General features: G+C 32.9%; 1 protein-coding gene across 1 annotated transcript in view; it reads left to right on the forward strand.

Moving 5' to 3' along the window:
* Positions 1–22,889, forward strand: part of LOC133181981 (protein jagged-1b-like) — a 45,758-nt gene that overhangs the window by 13,816 nt on the left and 9,053 nt on the right. Inside the window, exons 3-9 of the mRNA XM_061316658.1 lie at positions 3,891–4,145; positions 7,184–7,238; positions 18,748–18,881; positions 21,080–21,199; positions 21,298–21,411; positions 21,696–21,923; positions 22,590–22,636. Of these exons, the coding sequence (XP_061172642.1) occupies positions 3,891–4,145; positions 7,184–7,238; positions 18,748–18,881; positions 21,080–21,199; positions 21,298–21,411; positions 21,696–21,923; positions 22,590–22,636 (953 nt within the window). The remainder of the gene's footprint in view (positions 1–3,890; positions 4,146–7,183; positions 7,239–18,747; positions 18,882–21,079; positions 21,200–21,297; positions 21,412–21,695; positions 21,924–22,589; positions 22,637–22,889) is intronic.

Here is a 22,889-nt window from a genome sequence, read left to right on the forward strand (position 1 = left end):
CCTCTCAATTTAAAAAATTGATTGTTTGATTTTTTAAGCGTTTGGGAAATTCTCAGTTTCGTGGTTCCCTGGTTGAGGAGATAATAGACGTAAACAATATCTAATGGAACTACATGCAATCACTCCTGTCTCAGTCCTTCTTATAGCCTTAACCAGGTCTTTTTTAGTTTTTCAGAGAGATGAAGGGTATGATAATGATGAAGACACAGTTTATCTCCTTTCCAATTTGTTCCCATGCATTCTTGAGGGAATGCCAAAATGTGCATATTTTTACATTAAAACAATCACTACTAACTAATTGCTTTTCTGTAACTTCAGCAAATAATTTTACTAAGATGTTCTATAATTTCATAGCAAATACAATATGTAGAAGAAATTGGAACTGTAGTGGCACATAGATTTTTGTTTTGCGTAGAAAAAAATATGAAAGGTATTGATATAATGCATGAGTTTTATGCTTAAATACCTATGCAGTGCATTTATTGAATTTTCAAAGCACATGCATTTTCTTTGGATCATATATTATCTCCATGTTTCTTCCTACACATCAAGGAACACTCAGATATAAAGTATACATATTTCCAAGAGCTTTCAAGAACTTGCCATTTTGAATTATGCTCTGCATGTTTATGAAGGCATAAAGATAAGGATAAAATGGTTGAAATATTCGAAATAAAACACCAATAAAAAGATCAAAAAACATATAACCTATTTTTATTGACATAGGTGTTCACATTGAAACTATCTTCCATCTCAGTTTGACTGTTACAACCATGTTTAGATTGCCTTCCACTTGACAACATCAAAATTAATTTCTTTTATATCAAGCACAATATTCCTGCTTTTTGCTGCACTTGAGAAACTTTGATGTGGAAGACTTTTTGTGTATTGTGACTTTAAAAGAAGCATAGTGCAGAGTGTTTGGATAAGATCTTGAACTGAATTCTGCCACACGGCTCCTCCAGTTTTGATTTCCCCTATTATTTAATCTCACTTTATACTTAGTTGTGCTCTGCTTTAAGTGTTGAGTCCATTGGTAATTAATGAGATTTGGAACAAGTTATTGCAAATGAGTAAATGCACTTTTGATGTTAAAGATTCTGTAAATCTCTTAATCTAATGAGTCTCTTAGAGCTAAGAGTTATCTCCCTTTCTTCAGAAGAGTTACAAAGGGAGATAATGAAACATATGGCATGATAATTTTATATTATCACTGGTTAGAATTTATGGAATATGATAGATGTGTTAATAACTTATTCATTCACTGATAAGATTCATAATGATCAATGTTATTGCACTTGACCTCCTTTAAGCATAGATTTTTAAATGTTACATTGTCCTTGTGCTGAAAAACATGTGGTGATGATAATGTTTTACCAGCAGCAGTACCTTTTACCTTCAACAGTGTAAAGTTTCTGGACACATAATTGAAAGAAAACAACCATAACAAAATCTTCTTTTTTTTTTTTAAACTTTTGTAGCTATTTCTTCAGGTTAAAATAATATGAGCTAGGTTACAATAAATTCTTTTTTGTTTGCCATGTTGCCAAGTTCAAGGAGTAGGGTGTTAAACTCACACCTAAATTTTTAGGGAAAAAAAATTACATGATGATATATCAAAATGGGCCCATTAAATGGGAATTCCTCATTAGAAAAAAAAACCTGTTAATTGTTTGCAATTGCCATCTCTGACTCTTTACACTATGTGACAGTCAAAATATCACCCAAGTCAAACTCTTTCTGGTGGGTTTAAAGATATCTATCTCCCCTGATTATAATCTTCCCACTGATATTTTAGGTTATTTGACAGTTGTTATACATACTCACAAAGACTAAATGACACCAGCAGATGTAATCAGCACCCATTTAATTTAGGGACCAACAGCTTCAATGAGCTAGACATTCTGTGGACATGCAACATATTCAAGCAACTTATCTTCCATACTGAGACAACTAAGAGGACATTTCTGCTTAATTCAAATTAGAAAGATAATAACTAGATTTTGTGTAAACAACTTATTTCAATAAATTCAATCTACAAGTTTAATCAGTCTTTTGTTGATCCTGTCATCAGACTCTTTAAATATCTTTTGGTTTTGTTACTGCATTTCAGTTAATTAGATTTTTGTGGAATATCAAACACTGTGTGGAGCAATATTAACCCCCGTTTTGCTAAATTCAATGAATTTTGTTTAAATTAAGAACTGATCAATGAGAGGGCCCTTTTGTTGGCTCTCTTGCACGATTCATCTGTTTGTCCAGGCTGCCATAGTACAAGCTGAATGGACAATGTTGGTTTTTATTATGAATTTTTTATGTCCTCTACATGTTTTTAGATTGATCTGGACAAATAGCATAATTTTATGTCTTAGATGACCTGTGCCTTGTCTTTGATAGTATTGATGTCACACCATATTTTATAACATTTTGCAAATTATACAAAACACATAGTATGTACATGCTTTCTCCAAGGGGATTATATATTTATGTAATATATGCTAAGGCAGAGAGTGAATAAGAAGACAGATGTTGAAGCTGATAATGCAACATCCTCCATGTCTTCCAATCTTACGCTGATATATGATTGTTTTAAAATATTGTAATGTCTGTTAAATGGAAACTTCTGAGGCTACAGATGCTGCACTGCATCATTTATATGTCTGTAACCTGCCTTACAGCTGCCATAGTGAAGTTAAGAATTAGAAGACTACAAGCACCTGTGCACTAGCACTCTTACAACTACCGGTAAATAAAATATAAACATGACAAACAGTAATCACTCTCAAAAGTCTATTGGAACAATACAAATTAGGAGCAGAGCAAACAAGGACCTCTAAAAACATTAGAGATGGGATCAGGTGCCATGGAGGAGTAAGTATTCCCTGTCAACCGGTTACAACTGCCTTGTGCTCTCTCATGATCTGGCGAACGGAAAAATCCATAGACAATTCATTTTGAAAATAATGGCCTAACAATTTGTATGATAAAATCAGTCAACATTTGACTTAACAATAGATTATATTTGCTAACAAGGTCATTGTATCAACCATAGAATTTGCCAAATGTTGACTTTAAAAGGACTGTTGATATCATTGTGTCATCAACTTATTTGTCAATAGCTTGTCTAGTTTTAGAAATTGTTTGTATGTAAAGCTTGCTCTTGCATATCGAATTAAGTGTAAACTCAATATGCAGATGAAAATGGTATATTGCTACATAAATAAAGGAAGTTGATGATAGAAATGTTGAAGTCATCACATTTATCATAAAGTTTTGTTGTTAAATAAAATCCTCCAGTCAACTCTTTTCTAATTCACTCTGTATTTTGGCTGTCTAATGCACTCTGTATTTTGACTGTCTGGGCATTTTAAATTTTGATGAATGTGCTATTTTTGTAATTTTGCTGATGAATGGGTCAAATTTCAATATTCATCTACAACAAGTAATTCAATGCAGTATTACATGGGCTAGAAAACATTGAAATATGGAATTTTAAAGTGCATGGGATTGTAATCAGGGAATTCTATAGATACAATGGACACAGTTGTTGAGTGAAGACATCTCGAGGTAATCATTAGGGAACTTGAACTTTTAATCAGGTGCTCTTATGTTTACCTCTGTTTTCTTCATGGTTTAAAAGTTCATAAATGTTTGCTTTAACACAGCTACCATGGAAGCCTGCTTTTAGATCAAACAGAGCTTTGACTTCCCGGACAATGGCCTCATCCAGATTCCTTACCAAACAATGGACTCTCGTCAGTCTCCATCAAAAATGACACTTATGGCACACACACATCATACTCTGTTATGTACTGATTGTTAGATGCTTAGCTTGTGTCGTTCATATCTTCTATCTCAATACTTTATACTTATATATTTTTCATTTACAGATGGTGGTCAGTTAATTGAGAGGGCTGCTCATTCTGGAATCATCTTGCCTGGCCAGGACTGGCACACTATTACCCACAATGGCCCAACTGCCAGCCTTATCTACAGGATAAGAGTGGTATGTGATGTCCATTACTACAACACAACCTGCACCAAGTTCTGTCGACCTCGAAACGATCGTTTTGGACACTATACCTGTGATAGAAATGGAGACAAGGTGTGCATGCAGGGCTGGATGGGAAACAACTGTGAAAAAGGTATTGTTATATTGATGTTGCAATCTGCTTTTCTAACTCTTGAAGGAATGCACATTAACACAGACTTTTTCCCCTGGTATTTGAAAGCTTGTTCCAATAAATACAAGATTTTGTACACATGGCCAAGGAAAATTTCAGGTGTGTTATGCATTTTGTGAATCAAACAGAGTATTTTGCCAAATCTCTGTATACTGATGAAAGAAATGTTGGGAAAGGAAGATACTCATAGTAACAGATGCAATATGATCAAAGTTCTCATCTAAGGGTTTATTCTAATGAGGAAATGGCATATTTTAAATGATGTACATGTAGCATATAACTCACTTAGGAGTAGGTCATATCCCTGGTATATACATAGAAAACCATGAAAATTATCCCAAGAACATTTACTACTAAACTTAGGATTTCTGTTTTACTTTCACTGAGATGTTATAAATCATAGGTAATTGAATTTTTGCCGTTAAATAGTAGTAATTGATATGGGTATGACATCATTTTTTAATACTCACATTTCAGGAAAGCTTGTAGTCTAATTGGTTTTCACATTTCTTTTTTGTGGCTGTATTTGTTTATGGGAATGGCAGGCTCTAGAAAACAGTACAAAGTAACTTAATGAAACAAATATTACATGTGCTAACATTAAAAGATCTCGACAAAATAAATTAAACGTTTATGTAATAATAAAGCATACTCTACATTTCCATCACTATATAAAATAATAATCATCAAAATACATATGTTACATAATGAGCAAGAATCATAAAAGATTGTTGTATTCATTAGTCATATCTTGTCAGTTTTTTTTATGCAATTGATATCTGTCATTCGGGGCTTCCTTATCGCTATAACAGGGCCATAAACAGGGCAATATTTGCAATATTTCTATAACTTGTTCACAAATAGGGTGATATGAAGCATTATCTTCTTCCCCACTTTCCTCAGAGTTGTAAATTGATTGTTGCTGGTATTTGCAGCAAGCAATTGTGAAATATTGACACTGTACATCCATTAATCATTGAGGCTGTCATTAGTGTAAGTCTACGATAAAATGAAGAATTGCCCCTACAGTAGCGCAATAGATGTCAAGTGAATGATGTACATGGTGAATAATTATATAACAAAAGCATAAAACTAACAAAATGGAATCATGTTTCAAAACTAAAATACTCTTAAGATTACTTAATAGCTTTTCACTTGTTAGAAAATGAAACTCTTCTATCATAACCCCTCTACAAGAGATATATTGTTTAGCCTTTGCACATCAAATCTATTTTTCTTCATTGTGTAACGCACTTATGGCAATTGCCTTTGAAGACTCACTACAATAATTATTGAAATATTAATTTACTTCCATGCACGATAATACAGTAAAACATTATTTTATTTGTAAAATTGTAAGAACCATTAAATTATTCCCCTATATACCTAAAAACTTTTTTTTTTCAAAAAAATTTGACTTTTGTACATATATGTACCTATTGCAAACATCACGGATTTCTATATAGCCAGTTTTTTAATACCAGTATCATTAAAATTATGTCAGAACCAAAGAAAGGTAATAGTGTTCATTTAAGCATTGAACACTATCAATACACAAGTAAAATAGTGCCTTATAGAATAGAGTGCTCTCAGAATCGTAAAGAACCTTTTGACCATATTTTTTAAGCTTCCATAGCAATAGTGCTAGTACATGTAGCAGTTATAACAATAACAGTCCTAAGAATAGCAACAGGGACATTGTGAAGGCTATAATACCCTTAAATTAGTTATTACTAAAAAAATTAGTTAAATACAACCTTAAAATAGTAAGGTGTCAAGAGAGCCTTTGTAATAGTAGTCTTTAAATTCATAACTATGCTCTCATAGCAGACCTTGATATTAGAAAAGTTCACCAGTATCCTAGCCCCAATTTAGGATATGGATAACACTGCACTAAGTTAAGAGAAGTTAAAATACCTTGGAATAGTTCACCAGTATCCTAGCCCAAGCTCAGAATAAATATTACACTTCACTAAGCTTAGAGGAGTTATAGTGCTTTGAAATAACTCACCAATTATTGGTGAATTATTTCAAAGCACTATAACTACTCTAAGCTTAGTGCAGTTATTTATCAAAAGCTTGGGCTAGGATACTGGTGAACCATTCCTAGACACTAAAACTTCTCTTAGCTTAATGCAATGTATTTACTATCCTAAGCATGGTTTAGGATATTGGCAGCCAATATCCTAAACCATGCTTAGGATAATTACATTGCATTAAGCTAAGAGAAGTAATAGTGTCTAGGAATGGTTCACCAGTGTCCATAGCCCAAACTAAGATACCGGTAGTAATTTATAATACATTGCACTAAGCTTAGAGTAATATTACACTGCACTTAACTTAGAGTACTAATAGTGCCTTGGAATAGTTCATCTGTATCGTAGCTTCAGCTTAGGATGCCTTTTACACTGCACTAAGCTTAGAGTTAGTAGCCAAATTGCCTTAGAATAGTTCACAAGTATCCTAGCTCCAGCTTATGACAGAACAGGTCAATGCTTAAGAATAGTTTAAGTACACTGACAGTAATAAAGGGAATGTTAATTTATAATGGTAAATAAGTAAAAGGGTTCATTTAATGATACTTGTGTCCTAAGAATAGATGCATTGCATTGCATGAAATTAGTCACCCTAACCCTCTCTCCTGAATCAGACAAAAGATGCTGCATCATTCTTATTTAAAAGTTTTTTTTTTTTCCTTGTGTTTGATCCCTACCCCTGAAAAATTTGATTTGCCTGGCACGGAAAGAGAGCTGCATACACTCCAACAAAGCAGTTCTTCTATGTCTGTATCTTGTCAGGGAATTGAAGTTTTGACTCCCACAGCATGGGAAAGTTTTGATCCCTGAGCCAGAGAAAGAGGAACTGCATGGAATCAAATCCACACCAAAAAATTAAATTAAATTAAATCAGTGTTAAGTGACCTTACATAATGGCTGAGGCCACCAAAAGAATATGCTTAGTGCTTCCTATTGCCTACATGTGCTCCTTTCTTCTTTTAGCCATATGCAAGACAGGATGCAGCCACGGATCATGCGATTCCCCGGGGGAGTGCAGGTAGGTCAATTCTTTTACAGCTATTTCAAATTATGTGAGGTTGTACAAGCATGAGCAAATGCTTGAATTCTTTGTTCTTCCCCCCTCTAAAAAGTAAAGTGCAGGTTTGGTGGTTAATCATTTGTTTGGCCACAGTTTGGACCTTTTTTCAAAATTTATTTTCTTGCTGTTGTTTGTTTTGGTTTGCTTTTCTTTTCAAAAAGATGTTAATTTCTAATAAAATCCAGTGCTATAAAGCAAATAATTATTGATGCCATGTTGAAGTCACAGATCATGAAGGTTTGACACAAGAAGCTTATCATCTCAATGACAATATTTCAGCAGTTGGAAAAAAAAGTAAAAAAAGTTTAAAGCAGAATCACCAAATTTTCATACACAAATTCCAAAGTTATCCTAATATCTTTTGCATGCTTGCAAATAAAGACTTTTTAAAAAATCCAAAGTTGTTTTCTCTGTAAAATTACACTGCAAACTTTGGCATTCATTTTTTTTTTCTCCTGTTTCATTTCTTGATTTTTGATTTGAACTGTTTTAAATACTTTGGTACAGAATGTATAGATCAAGAAAGCAATATATTGGACTCAAAATCTATCATTAAGAAACATTTCTTTAGTTAAGTATTTGAAATGGCTAAGATGTCAGAAACATAAATAAAAGTGCAAAGAGTGTAATTAAAATGACCCTAAAATAAGACAGGTATTAAACGCATATGAAGCAAATTTTTCTTTAATGAAATGTACATACAATACACCATTATAAATTGATACATGTACTGAATTATGAAGTACATGTACTTCAAAAAGCCATTGCTCATTTCTATTCAATCCTGAATCAGTATGGTTATTTCCAGGTCCATTAAACAATTATTAGTTTTTTCCTTGTTTCTGAATTTGCAATTTTCTGTTCCTATATAGATTATCACTTCATTGATGTTTTCAGTTTTATTCTACAAAGAAAATAGAAAAACCACATGAAAATATAAAGCTGCATGTACACAGTATATTTTCTCAAATGTACCGGTACAAATTTATTAATTGATTTAATGAACAATAACTTTTGATCAAATTGAAAACAAAATTCTGTATCATAAATGACAGATATTCCCAAAAATTCACTTAAAGCTTTTATTGTCCTAGTGGTGACATAGATATTTAAGAGTAAATATTTATGATATTTATGATAAAAAAAAATCTGAATATATTTTTTACGACTGAATTATATTAACATTTGTAATGACCCATTTAATTGTCTTTTCAACTGGTAATCCTCAGTTGGAGTAAATGGCCTTCTTTCAGTCACCATAAAGATGGGACTTGATTGTGAACCAGTAGGTTTACTAGAGTGAATAAAAAATACATGGTTCAATATCTATCTGTATCAGAGATTTAAATCGGGGGGGGGGGGGGGGGGGGATGAAATTATCTTGTGGTTGTTGTCATCAGACAGCTTAACTTCTTGTCAATTGACTCATTTAATAAGTGGTTTTCTCTGAAGCGAGACCGTCTTGAGAAAGTGTCTCGTGTAGGCTATCATTTCAGAGATTATATCTAGCAAATAATAGCATCATCTACTTCTCACTGCTCATTGTGAAGCAATGCGGTTTTATTGTCCACTTTATTTCCTTCTTAAATTTAAAAATATACATTCTCAAGTTGCTTTCATATTAAAGTACTTTTTTTTCATTTTATTTGATATATGTTTGTAAGAATATGAATAATTAAATTTTTTCTCAAAAAAAACAAAAAACAAAAAAAAAACAAAAAAAAAATCTAAAATCTAACCCCAAAAGCACTTGAAATTTGTTTCTTAACAAAATTAGTACTTCCCACAGATGGAAAAAAATCTCTTCTAATTGTATAATGTTGAGAAATGTAAGAATTGCATGATTACACATGTCTGAATTATAAATTACATGTATATTAAATTTTATTCATTTAAAAAAATAATTTTGTCCGTAATTCTCATGCTTTCCTCTAAATTGAAGATATTTTCATAAAGCATTTTCCCGTATAAGTAAACATCAGTAGACACAAACTTAGTTGTTAAAATGAGATTTTTGGCCGTCATTTTTGTCAATCTGCGACAGGTAAATTTCACACACGAGAAGCTTGGGGCCATCTAACTTTACCTGGAGTTGAATTTGACTTTTCCCACGCTTCCAAGTCATTAGACTGACACCTCACTCTTTTTAATTACAAATTGCGCTTCCTTAAATTGGGGAACATATATGTCAACTTTGGGGCCTTTCAAAGGATGCTATGTTTACTTTTTATTATTATCAATCATGACAAATGATGACTATTAATCTTTCTTTCACTGAAAATTATTTAGACAGGATACCTCAATTGATATCAGTTTGTTGAACAGGTTTATTGAAAGTTTTTATGGTAAAATTGACTTCATGTTAACGTCCAAAAAGTATAAGAAACTGTAACTTTCTTTTTTCTGGCATTAAAGAAATATGCTTCAAGAAAAAACGCACTTGTTCATTTTTAAACTCTTTATAAAGGACTAGTTAAATTCAAACTTTTTGCAACTTCAATCACAAAATAGATTTGCTAGCGGTTATTCCACAACTAATCATCTGCATATGCATTATTTATTCATTTAATGAGAATCTGTACTCTCAAGGGGCCCTATAATAAAATTTCATAAATTACCATATAGTATCTTAGTTTACACAATTTTCCCACATTTTCTTTGCTCATCATAAATGATTTATGAAAGTGAACCTGAAAACTGTCTATCCTTAGGGAAGGTTTACAGATTATTCTGCACAATTCTCTAATAGTCCTCGCTCTAAATTGTATTATCATACACTTAATGTTATTCGAGAAATGGTTTTAAATTTGGTGCGTCTTAGAACCATCATTAAAATAAGACATTAAATTTGAATATTTATTTGGAAGATCTGATAACAAGCAAACATTGTATTTAAAAAATCCATTTGTTAACAAAGAAAAGTACAAATGAATTTTTTTTAAAGAAAATATGTTTGAAAATGTTACCTTGAGATTGATATAAAGATTGAAATGGGTTGCTATTTCTTTGTCCTATGTTCCCAGAGATAAACAAAATCTAGACTGATGCATGCATTAGAATAAAAAAAATCAAATATAAATAAATTTCAGTTTATAATATTATCATAAAAAAAATATTTAAATTAAACAATGTAAACTTTATATTTATAGATATTAGACAAATCATTTCAAGAATGATTTTTTTAAAATATCATCAATGCATAGTGGTCTAAATTAAACTATAAGATAAGAAGTATTTGAGGAACTTCAAAACATTGTAAAAATATATTATATTCTAAATAATTATTGTCACAGCACAAAGAAAAAAACATATTGTTAACCTGAGCAGTACATGGCACATATGGATTAAGCTTTTTATATATAATTGTGGAAAAGATTTTAAATTAGCCATAATTATAACCTCAACACATACTCAAGTTTTGTGATACAAAGCTAGTGTTGAGCTAGTTTTGCCAGTGAACACTTGACTAAGCTGTTTGTAATAAAATACAAGGTGAATATCTCCAAACTATCTTGAGTGAAATTGTTACGATGATTTGCTTTATGAATGGAAAAAAAAATTAATATTTCAATAGCAAGGGTGTAAAATTTACTTTGTTATAACCATAAATTTGTATATATATATAGAAGGATTTAGCAGGGACATAAAAATTTGCTATAGCTTAAAATTCACTATATCCATGTTTGTTATAATCTAGTTTAGCTGTATTTTCAGATGATTTACAGGGTTGTCCCTAAGGCCTGGGGACTGGGGAATTTCCCCGCCTATAATGACGTAATCCACCGGTTATTCTGATATTTCCCATCAATCTCCTATTAGAGGAAGAACCCCAGAACCCCTTCTACTTTTTAATGGCCCCTGCTATTTCAATCCTTAGGGACAACCCTGATTTATAAAAAATTCAAACAGTTGACAGCTGTACCTTCCACAAAGGCTTAAGTGAGTATTATTAAAGTGACAAGTTAAAACTTTAAGAATCAGAAGAATCAGAGACTTACATGTATTTAATCAAGGTTGATTATGACCAGAGGGTGTAACATATTTGAGTTCAAGGCTATTTGGGAGAAGTCAAGGTCAAAGGGTTCAGGAGAGTAAAATGCTAGTTCTTATCACAAAATGAAATGGAATAAAACTTGAGAAGCTCATCACAAAAGTTGCTTTGTGACCAGGGAGCATCATGACCTAGAGCTACATGTACAGTCTTTTAGAAAAAGGTCAAGGTGATGATGAGAAGTGTAACATTTTTTATTGGGTTCTGACAAAAGGAGAATCCTTGAAAGATAATTAATATCTGACACAAACATTGCTTGTGACCTTAAGCTGTGCAAAGACCCTGTACCAAGGAATTTGGATAAGGTTAACATCATTGAATTTGGATATGTAAAGGTTCTGTCCATACCAAAGCTTTGCAATGGAATAATTTAGATCCCTGAAGGTTGTTTAATTCCAAATGGTTCATGTATATTTAATAACCTGGGCTGTGTTCAAGATCGTAGCAGCTACATGTAGCCTTATAGTTGCTAGGTTAGATATATAGGTCGTACTGAACAGACTGTATGAATTAATGCTTGTTTTGGCTAGGCTAGCATATCATTCAAGATACTAGTGGCTAGGTAGAGCTACGTAGCTGTCATGACCCAGGAGTTTCTGTCATTTAGACAATGTCAAGGTCCAATGTTTTGAAGGCATAAAATTTTAAAAGGCATGACTCTGTAACCAAAGAACATTAGGAAGACAAGCTTAGTATGAAACTGCTCATAACATGGAAATCTGTCATAATTGAGAAAAGTTCAAGATCATGTGGCACAGATGTTATTTGGGTCTTGACATTTTAAGATGTTTGTAACTTTTAAACCCAATAAATAAGAACTGTCATCACCAGAGGAGGTTTAACAATTTGATTCATTTGTAATTAATGAAGCCATTTTGTGCATTGAGTGAATCAAGTTCTTTGATTTATATTATACATAAACAATTCTAATACAAAATCATATTCTCATCTTAACTTTTAGGAAAACAGAGAAAACATAGGTAATCAGAGATAAAAGAGTTCACCTCAATGAAATATCAATGTTATCTATAATTAAGGCAAAGTCTCACACTTAACTAATAATCTAGTAGTGTATATCCCTAGATGCAACATTTATGCAATTTTGGTCTGATACGGCATACAGTTACTTGGGAATGAACTAGTCTAAAAACTTTAAATGAGTCACTCATCCAGAAAATATAAGAAGATCTGAAGCAGTTTAAGAGTGCTCAACCCTTGATGCAACATCCATGCAAGTTTGGTATAGGTAGGGCTTGAAGTTACACTGGAATGAATCTGCTACAAAAACTTAAATCTGGTCACTCATCTGGAAAACGTTGGACAAATCCAGCATCTAAAGCAACTCTGGTAGTATGCATCAATAAATGTATTTTCAGTGCAAAGTTGGCTAGCAAAGGGCTTATAGTCACTTTAGAATGAACCTGCTACAAAAACTTTTACCTGGTCATTCATCCAGAAAATGTAGGTCAAATTCAGCATCTGAAGCAAGTCCCATAGTGTGCATCCTTAAATGCATCATCCATGCAGGTTGGTCCAGGTAGGGCAAATAGTTACTTTAGAATGATCCTGTTCCAAAAAATTTAACCTCGTCACTCATCTGGAAAAAGGTATTAAGTTCCAGCATCCAAAGCAAGTCCAGTAGTGTGCATCCTTAGATGTGTCATTCATGCAAGTTTGGTCAATATAGGGCTTATAGTTACTTAGAAATGAGACCTGCTTCAAAAACTTTACCCTGCTCCAACAAATTTAACCAGCTCCAAAAACATTAACTCGGTCATTTTTTAGCTGAAATTGCAGCAATCTGAAACCTTGAATGGTACAATGAAACAAAGTAGAAGGATTGTTCATGTATCTCTGATTAATATAAGGCAAAGAAATACTTTAAAATAAAAACACTTTTAAAACTTTCACCTTGGATGCCTATGAAAACACTGATGTCGACACCAAGGATATTACGTAAGCTTCCCCCAACTTCACTGAGGTTGGCTAAAAAGGTAAAAAAAATCATGATAGAATCCTCAAAAACATCAAGAAAAGCACACAAGATTAAAAAGATCTTCTTAAAATCTGTAAGAATGTAATTTTTAAACAGTAATATCTTTTAAAGTATAAAACACAATTTTAATTGTTCAAAAATCCAAAGGCAATTTCATGTCCTAGCTCCTTTGCTGTGGAGGTCAAGGTGTGATATCTGCTTTGATTTTGACCCCTGACCTGTAAGAAGATCCTTTCTTTGTCCTCCTTTGCTGTGGAGGTCGAGGTGTGATATCTGCTTTGAATTTGACCCCTGACCTGTAAGAAGATCCTTTCTTTGTGATTCTCCTATTTCCAACAGACTCACACAGGTTTGTCATTTCAGTAGTGACCCTGTCTCCTTTTGAAATCTATTTGTATGGGCCCTAAACATGATGTAGACAGCAGTGTGTAATCCACTACCAGAGAAGTCTCAAGTTACACTGTATTGTTGTAATGTTGGATATTACTTGAAGGAAAATGTTAAGCAAAAATTTAACTGTATTTTGAATCAATAATTTTTTTAATGAATCAGATACATTATTTTAATACTTTATTAATATGTGTCTTACCCCAGTATGAGATTCTTTCATGAGCTAAGTATAGACATATGATGAATTAGCATGCAAGGATGATATTCTAATTATGCTGTTGTATATTTGAGCATTCATTGACTTGACACTGTACATCTTTAGAATTAATTCAGACTAGGAAATGGTGGTTAAATCTTGTCAAATCTGACAGATTTTAGAGATTTTCCCACACTATGTCAACATTCCTCTTTCTCTGATCTTTCTCTTGACTTTCTAAGTCCCTACTGATATTACACTCCATCATCCCTTACTTAGGGTACATATATATGGACATTTAAACATGGGGTGGCTAATTACCCCACTGATCCCTTTGGTCCTTTGTATAACAACTACCATTGGAGCCACCAACACCAGCATGCTCTGTAGCTCAAGTGATGGCTACCAAAAGACTGAAGCAATTATTGAATTAATGACCTGCGTGATAACTGATCAATCTGGCCATAGATTCCCTTATTATATCATTCAGGCTTTATTTAAATGATACAGGTTCAAAAGAATGTTTGAAAGTACAATTTCCTACCCAGTGATCAAAACTAAAACTGGGCATAGAAAGTAGAGATATAAAAAGCCACATTAACCCTTAATTTTCAAATCATTAAAAAGTTTAATAAACTTTGCTGTAATCTGTCTCTAACTTGTACAAAGATTTCCAAGGTGATGAAAGCATGCTCTCTCAAATAGGTGAATACCTGAATACTTTTGATGTGTGGTATAAACATTACAGTTCGTTGTGTTTTTAGGTTGTCAGTAAAGATGCATTAGGTCATTTTTGTTAGAGGCAAACATTATAATGGGAAAATATCCTTTATGATCAATATCTAGTATTTTGAATCGTTTGAATTCTCTGAATTACCGCCATCAATTCTGTTAACGATTACATTGCATACTGCTAATTGAATAAAATGTACCGACATCATCTTTTCGTTAGATTGGAAATTGTTTCCGTTTTTAAATATCTTTGACATTTCCTCACATTGAATAATTTCTTTTTCTATTGAATATTTTTCGGTGCTACAGAAAACCTGAAACTTAATTGGAACATAACTGATTTAAAATTGCAAGTCCCAAGAGTGTCCACTAAGTAAGATATGGGAGATAAAAGCAACATAAAGGTATAACCTGAGTCTTGAAATTCAAAACTTGCCCTGTTGGGTATAAAATACATAACATGTATCATAAAGGCCAACTTGTTTTGCACAGGTGAGGCCTGCTGTCACCTGTCGACACAGCTAGGATAGGTAAAACTTTTAAGTCATTATATCTCACTGTCATTTCTTAAACTTCACTTTTCCCGTGAGAAAATTACTGAAGCGTGGATACAAACGATTCTAGTTCATCCTTGTGTATCCAGATTACCGTAGCATATAATGACCATATCTCCCCCTTCTGTATGCTCTATACAAATGATGGGGCCTATAATAAACCCACACCACTGGAACAACATGCTGCTATATATTTTCAATAAACAAGTGCTATTATGGAAAAGTTTCACTTTGTGCTTTTTTGTATTGAAGGGGACCAATTACATGTGAAATTGTTCATTTGATTGTAAGAAAGAGACAGTGAAATTTTACGACTTGGTACAGAGAAGATGTAATTTGTGTTAACAGCGCCATTGCACACAAAGTGACTTTATATAATAATATGTGTGTGTGTGTGTGTGCGTGTGTATAATATAAAAATCTGGCAAATGAGAATTATATTTACATGATGTACAGTCCCTCAGTTGATTGATGTGCGTACACTTGGGCTCTCAAGTACATTGTGATGTAATTAATTATTTTCTGATTTCTTGAATTTCATTATTTTTAATTGATCGTAAGAGATTATTTTTAAATCTGCATGTGATAGAGTGCAGCCTGGTGTCTGTGATGAAGTACATTAAAAAAAAAATACAAATGACAAAACACTTCCAAAAATAAAACAAACTGCAATATGTATACAGCAAGAATTCATTCTTTTCAAATTTGCACACTTATGGTTGTGTTTATAATGCTTTTCAAATCTAAATAGGGATAAACCAATTTCTGATAGAAGAAAATATTTTTTTCTCATATGTACTAACCTTTCAGTGTTCTGGTTGTTAATGTCCCTGGTTTTTTGAATATATCAATATGCAACCTTTTGACCTTTCTGTTTAAAAGAGCTTTAGTTTGGTCTGGAAAAAAAAGATTAGGATTGAGTTTCTGCTGTTATGTGCATAGGATCCAAGACATTCTATACTAAACTGATCTTGACCAATTTTTTTTAACAATAATTGAAAACTTGTTCATTCAAGTGAAGGTCATCATCAGTGTAACTATGGTCTCTAATCATTGGGTGGATCTTCTATCGTGTGAACATTTACAAAGGGCAATCAAAGATGGGCAAAAGTCATGAACTGCCTTGAAAAAGTGGGAGTGCATATTGTACTTTCATAGCAGCATCAAGTATACCAGGAAAACATTGCCTTTATGCACAGAACAACAGCATCAAGTATACCAGTAAAACATTGCCTTTATATACAGAACAACAGCGTCAAGTATACCAGTAAAACACTGCCTTTATACACAGAACAACAGCATCAAGTATACCAGAAAAACATTGCCTTTATACACAGAACAACAGCATCAAGTATACCAGTAAAACATTGCCTTTATATACAGAACAACAGCATCAAGTATACCAGTAAAACATTGCCTTTATACACAGAACAACAGCATCAAGTATACCAGGAAAACATTGCCTTTATATACAGAACAACAGCGTCAAGTATACCAGGAAAACACTGCCTTTATATACAGAACAACAGCATCAAGTATACCAGGAAAACATTGCCTTTATATACAGAACAACAGCATCAAGTATACCAGTAAAACATTGCCTTTATATACAGAACAACAGCGTCAAGTATACCAGTAAAACACTGCCTTTATACACAGAACAACAGCATCAAGTATACCAGAAAAACATTGCCTTTATACACAGAACAACAGCATCAAGTATACCAGTAAAACATTGCCTTTATATACAGAACAACAGCATCAAGTATACAAGTAAAACACTGCCTTTACATACAGAACAATAGCATCAAGTATACCAGTAAAACATTGCCTTTATACACAGAACAACAGCATCAAGTATACCAGGAAAACATTGCCTTTATATACAGAACAACAGCGTCAAGTATACCAGGAAAACACTGCCTTTATATACAGAACAATAGCATCAAGTATACCAGTAAAACATTGCCTTTATATACAGAACAACAGCATCAAGTATACCAGTAAAACATTGCCTTTATATACAGAACAACAGCGTCAAGTATACCAGTAAAACACTGCCTTTATACACAGAACAACAGCATCAAGTATACCAGAAAAACATTGCCTTTATACACAGAACAACAGCATCAAGTATACCAGTAAAACATTGCCTTTATATACTGAACAACAGCATCAAGTATACCAGTAAAACACTGCCTTTATATACAGAACAACAGCATCAAGTATACCAGTAAAACATTGCCTTTATATACAGAACAACAGCATCAAGTATACCAGTAAAACACTGCCTTTACATACAGAACAATAGCATCAAGTATACCAGTAAAACATTGCCTTTATACACAGAACAACAGCATCAAGTATACCAGTAAAACATTGCCTTTATATACAGAACAACAGCATCAAGTATACCAGTAAAACACTGCCTTTATATACAGAACAACAGCATCAAGTATACCATTAAAACATTGCCTTTATATACAGAACAAAAAACACTGCCTTTATACACAGAACAACAGCATCAAGTATACCAGAAAAACATTGCCTTTATACACAGAACAACATCATCAAGTATACTAGTAAAACATTTCCTTTATATACAGAACAACAGCATCAAGTATACCAGTAAAACACTGCCTTTATACACAGAACATCCTTCATCTACTCTGTACTCTTATTGTGGGATCTTTCCTTTTGGGTGGCTCACATTGTAAGACTTCATTCAGCTTTTTCTGGTGAACTCCCTGAATACCTTAGCACCTGTTCCAACAAGACATCCAGTAAAAAACCCTCATAAACCAGGATGCTGTGCAATCAAATGCAGTTTAAGTCACAATTTTATCAATACACAACTTGAGAAAATCCTAAGCAAAGACTTCAGTGCTTGTTCTGTAGTTATGGCATGTTACAGTGTTTGCCAACTTCAGATACAACTTTGTTGTATTTCCATCACTCCAACTCAAGTGTGGATAATTTTTGTTAACAATATCTCACTTGACAACTGATCTACAATTACGGTTTTTGTCAACATCTCAGAAATATTAATAAATTCTTGCATTCACTTGTTATTCCATATTAAATGTCTGTATTGAATTAGTAAATTATTTGTCTAGCTTTTAATTGAAGTGGTCTACATCAAACCTTGTGTTGATATTATGTACAAAATTGATTATTATTTCTGTAATAAAGAATCTGTCTGTTTTATCCTATGTCAGGGTCCTGGGATATATATACAAAAATTGCAGTTTTCTGAAGAACATGATTCATTAACACTTTGCATTTCTATTTTGAATACTTTATTTCTGCTTTTATATTGGCCGATTTTTCTTGGAAACATTGCTTCTATAAAACATCAGATCACAAAACTCATGAAGACCATAAAATGTTATAAATGAAATATTGAAGTTTTAGTAAGAATCCGAAATATGTATTGAATGAATGCTGATAAAATAATTCTACCTGTCAGTATAAACCTGTAAAATTATTGGTGTACCTAGTGAAATAAATTCATAAATGCTAACTTTTAATTGATAAATTTCTGACAGGTGCTCCTATGGATGGCAAGGTGCTCTCTGTGATCTATGTATCCCCTACCCTGGATGTAAGCATGGTTCCTGTAATGGTTCCCCCTGGAGCTGTGTCTGTGACATGAACTGGGGAGGGATATTGTGTGACAAAGGTAAGTCTTTTCTTATTCATCTTGACCTAGATAAGAGATTGATTGATCATACAAAATACACACAGAGTAATACACACAGCTCTAAAATAATATGCCACTCAATCTAATGTATCATTGGAGGCAAAAAAAAATGTAAATGTCCAAGAGACCAAAACAAACAAACAAACAAACAACAACAATAGAACAAACAAAGAACAATGCTCATCTTTGGGTATCTTAACTGAGAAACTGAAATTTACATTTATTCATGAATGATTTGGAAAAAGTTTGGTTGCTATAGGAATTTAAAGGAGATGAACAAATCAAAGGTTAACCCACAAACACAAAATGATCATAAACAAACTTAGATATCTGAAAATCTTTTTTGATTAACTCAATAAAGAGCTGAAAGTACGAAAACATGCTAGCCAAAAATATTATCCTTATATATATTTAATGAAAACCATTATGAACAAAATTAGGTCAGCCATAGAGATTATCAAAGTACAACTATTATTATTATAATATACAAGGTGCAGGCTACATATGGATCTAGAAACATATGTACTTAATACCATAGTCATTTTACTCTTGTAGCAGTCAAGAAGGGTCAGTGGATAAAAAGTGCACATTAATGGCCAAATTTATCTGCCTTTTATTACTGTCATATGATATTTTTATCAATTCTGAAGATGATTCACAACACAGAGACAACATGTGATTGATTTTACAGGTTTTTCATTGGCTATAGTTATCATTTAATGATCACATTAAAATTCCCAGCATCCCTTCAAAAAGGCATGGAAGATTCACAGCTTTAACTGAAAAGTTCTTGCTTTCTGTGAAAAAATATAAAATACAATTTCTGACTGATATTGAAAGGAATATGAAGACACTGATGATGGTCATATATTTCTGAGGATTTCCTTGAATTTTTCATTAAATTTTCCATCAAGGAAATCAAACACCAAGCAGCAGAAACTGATCAAAAGCTGGAATATTGAGGTCGGAATTGATGAGTCAAATAACTGTTAATGTCTTCCTTACTTTGTTAAAACTTGAAAGAAATTACATCAGAAGATTTTAAGGCAAGAGATTTTCAATTTGTTATAAACTTTGTGGCATTTAAAGGTGCATAAAGAAAGTTATACTTGATAAAAAAGAATTTTAGGATAAAATTCAATTTATAATGATTATGTTTACATTCCCTCTCTGTGAAATGAGTGTTTTACCACACCTAACTTCTTTGACTGCTGAGGGTTCATCACTTGCTTGCTAATGGGCCTATCCTGTGAAGGGAGGGCATTTTGACCTTAGAGGTGAAAGATCCATGTGATTGCTTTTCCACATGGAAAAATAAGAGAAAATGGAATTCAAATCAAACCGTAGATTTCAGCATGCTTTTATAGAGAAAGCTTCTGACCTCCATAAAATGTCATATCTTAGTAGTATATTAATGAAAAAACCCAGTAGGGATTTTAAGCATGATTTGGAGAAATATACTCTTCTTTCAACAGACCAATTTTAACTTTTGAAGTTTTTGCTTTTGGGGGGATTTAAATAAAAAATGGCTATCAGTACACAGGGGTCTGAAAGCTCCTCCAGTACAAAAGAGGCAGACAGTTTTATGGTTTACCTGAACCAAACATTCTGAAATTGGCAACACTATAACAAAACTAATTAAATTTTATTTATCAAAAACAGTGAAAGGAAAAACATGTCTTTTTCACTTAAAAGTATTATAGCAATTGCATTTAAATTCATTATCCCCACTTACATAGAAGTTTTTAAGGTGGGATGAAATACAGTGCTTAGTTGTGTTGTTGATTTTCTGTATTGTCTGTTTAATAATTATTTATTTCCTATAGACATAAGTAAAATAATTACAATAAATAAAAACCTTGTCTTGGCTAATATATTGTAATGTAAAGATTGCAATATCTTATTCATATTTCACATATACATGTGCACTGTAAACATACTCTTTTTCCAAGGGGTCATGATTCAATCCAGGGGGTAGAAAATTAATATGTGGATTTCTTAAGATTGCTACAATGTGCTGAAAGTATGCTCAGACAAATTTCTGTGGAAAATTTGTGACAGCTAGCATACATAGCATAAATTAACACCACAAGGAAAAAAAAGTACTTCTAAAGTAAATTATTTACCTACGATAAATATAATAATATTTTATAAATCAAATGAATTTTTGTTTTAAGATTTAAATTATTGTGGACGTCACCATCCCTGTCAGAATGGAGGAATTTGTAAGAACACCGCTCCGGACAGTTACCAGTGCACCTGCTCTGAGGGGTTCTTGGGAGTCAACTGTGAAATTGGTGAGCTATCTCTCTCCTTGTTACCTAAGCAGTGAAGAAGATATAGAATCTTAATCAGAATTTGAGATTTTGTATTAAGTCATCTACTTTTTAATCAGCTGAACATGCATGTTCGACCCAGCCGTGTAAGAATGGTGCCAGCTGTATTGACACAACAGGAGGTTTTATCTGTACCTGTGCCCCTGGCTGGACAGGTGCATTCTGTGAAGACAGTAAGTAAAAATAAAGGTCAAATTTATCATGACCTTCATATAGTTCAACAGAAATAGCTGAGCATAGATGGTATTGATATAGGTATTTTGTGACTTGAGGAAAAGCTATGACGTATTATGCAATAACAATCATGTTACCATCAAGAGTTCATCTAAATTGGTTTGAAATCGTGTGATATATATAAAAAGCAGTTTATTTAATTTCAGACTAGTTTTGGGTAATGACATGACATTTATAGTAAACATGGGTTTCCATCATCACTTCATTCACTTTTGTACTGTAGATGTCAGTGAGTGTGCTTCAAATCCCTGTCTCCATGGCGGCACATGTGTCGATGGTGTCAACAGTTACAGGTGCCTCTGTCCCCCGGGGTGGGGCGGTGCTCACTGTCAGCTTGACTCAGATGAGTGCAGTGGTAGTCCCTGTGTAAACGCTCATTCCTGCGAGGATCTACAGGGTGGATACAAATGTCATTGTCAGATAGGATGGACTGGCAAGAAATGTGACCAAAGTATGTGTAAAAATATCACAGATATGAAAAGGAACAAGCAGACCAAAATTTCATAAGATGTATGACTCAGAACTAGACCAAAGCTTAGAGTAAAAATTGTGCTGTCTAATGCATTTCTGACTCATTTCATGTACTACATCAAAAATTATTTCATTGAGAAAATTTAATAAAAATTTATGTTAAAAAATATGGGGGTTGTCAACATTGAGAGGAAATGGACCATATTCATATAAGTTTAAGAATCAAATACTGAGACAATTAAATGTTCAAATAAGTTTAGGAAGCAAATATGAGAATATAAAAGTTGAGAACAAGTAATTGGCCAGTAAACTTTGGGTGCAGTTCTTGTCAGCTTAGTTCAGAACTTTATTTTGGGATAGAATATACAAAACCCCAAATTTGCTTCAAAAAGCTGCCAATTTCTTCTTCAATATTACAAACATTCAGCCATATCTCAAAACAAATTTATGCAAAAATTTGGAAAGCTTTATTGCAGCCCATCCGTCATTGTGTGTGGTCAGTGAAAATGCAGTAACAACAAATATTGTTGATACAATAGGATATTTTATAAATCATTTATCTATGAAATGTTAAATGTCATTTGATTCTGATTTGATGGGTCTATTAATGACTACATTGATTGAGTTTATTACTCTATTTTCACAGACATTAACGACTGCCATCATCAATGTCAAAATGGAGGGCACTGTGTGGTAAGGGTTGTTCTAAAATTCTAATCACTCACCAACATATTACTGTCTTTGTGTGATTTAGGTGCCTGCATTTTGTGAATCATGCACCTCCCGAAAGAATTAAGGCATCTTAAAAATTTCATTCACAAAATTGATGCCATTCATGAAAAGCCTTTAAAATGCTGAAATGGGTACATTTTGTATCTTTGTTATTAAAAATATTAAATTAAAAATCAAGACAGCCCAGACTGCACAAAAATAGGAAGAAAGCCAT

Source organism: Saccostrea echinata, unplaced genomic scaffold (genome assembly GCF_033153115.1).
Source record: "Saccostrea echinata isolate AGI-Se365-2 ecotype Australia unplaced genomic scaffold, CSIRO_AGI_Sech_v1 ptg000009l, whole genome shotgun sequence".
Taxonomy (NCBI): Eukaryota; Metazoa; Mollusca; class Bivalvia; order Ostreida; family Ostreidae; genus Saccostrea; species Saccostrea echinata.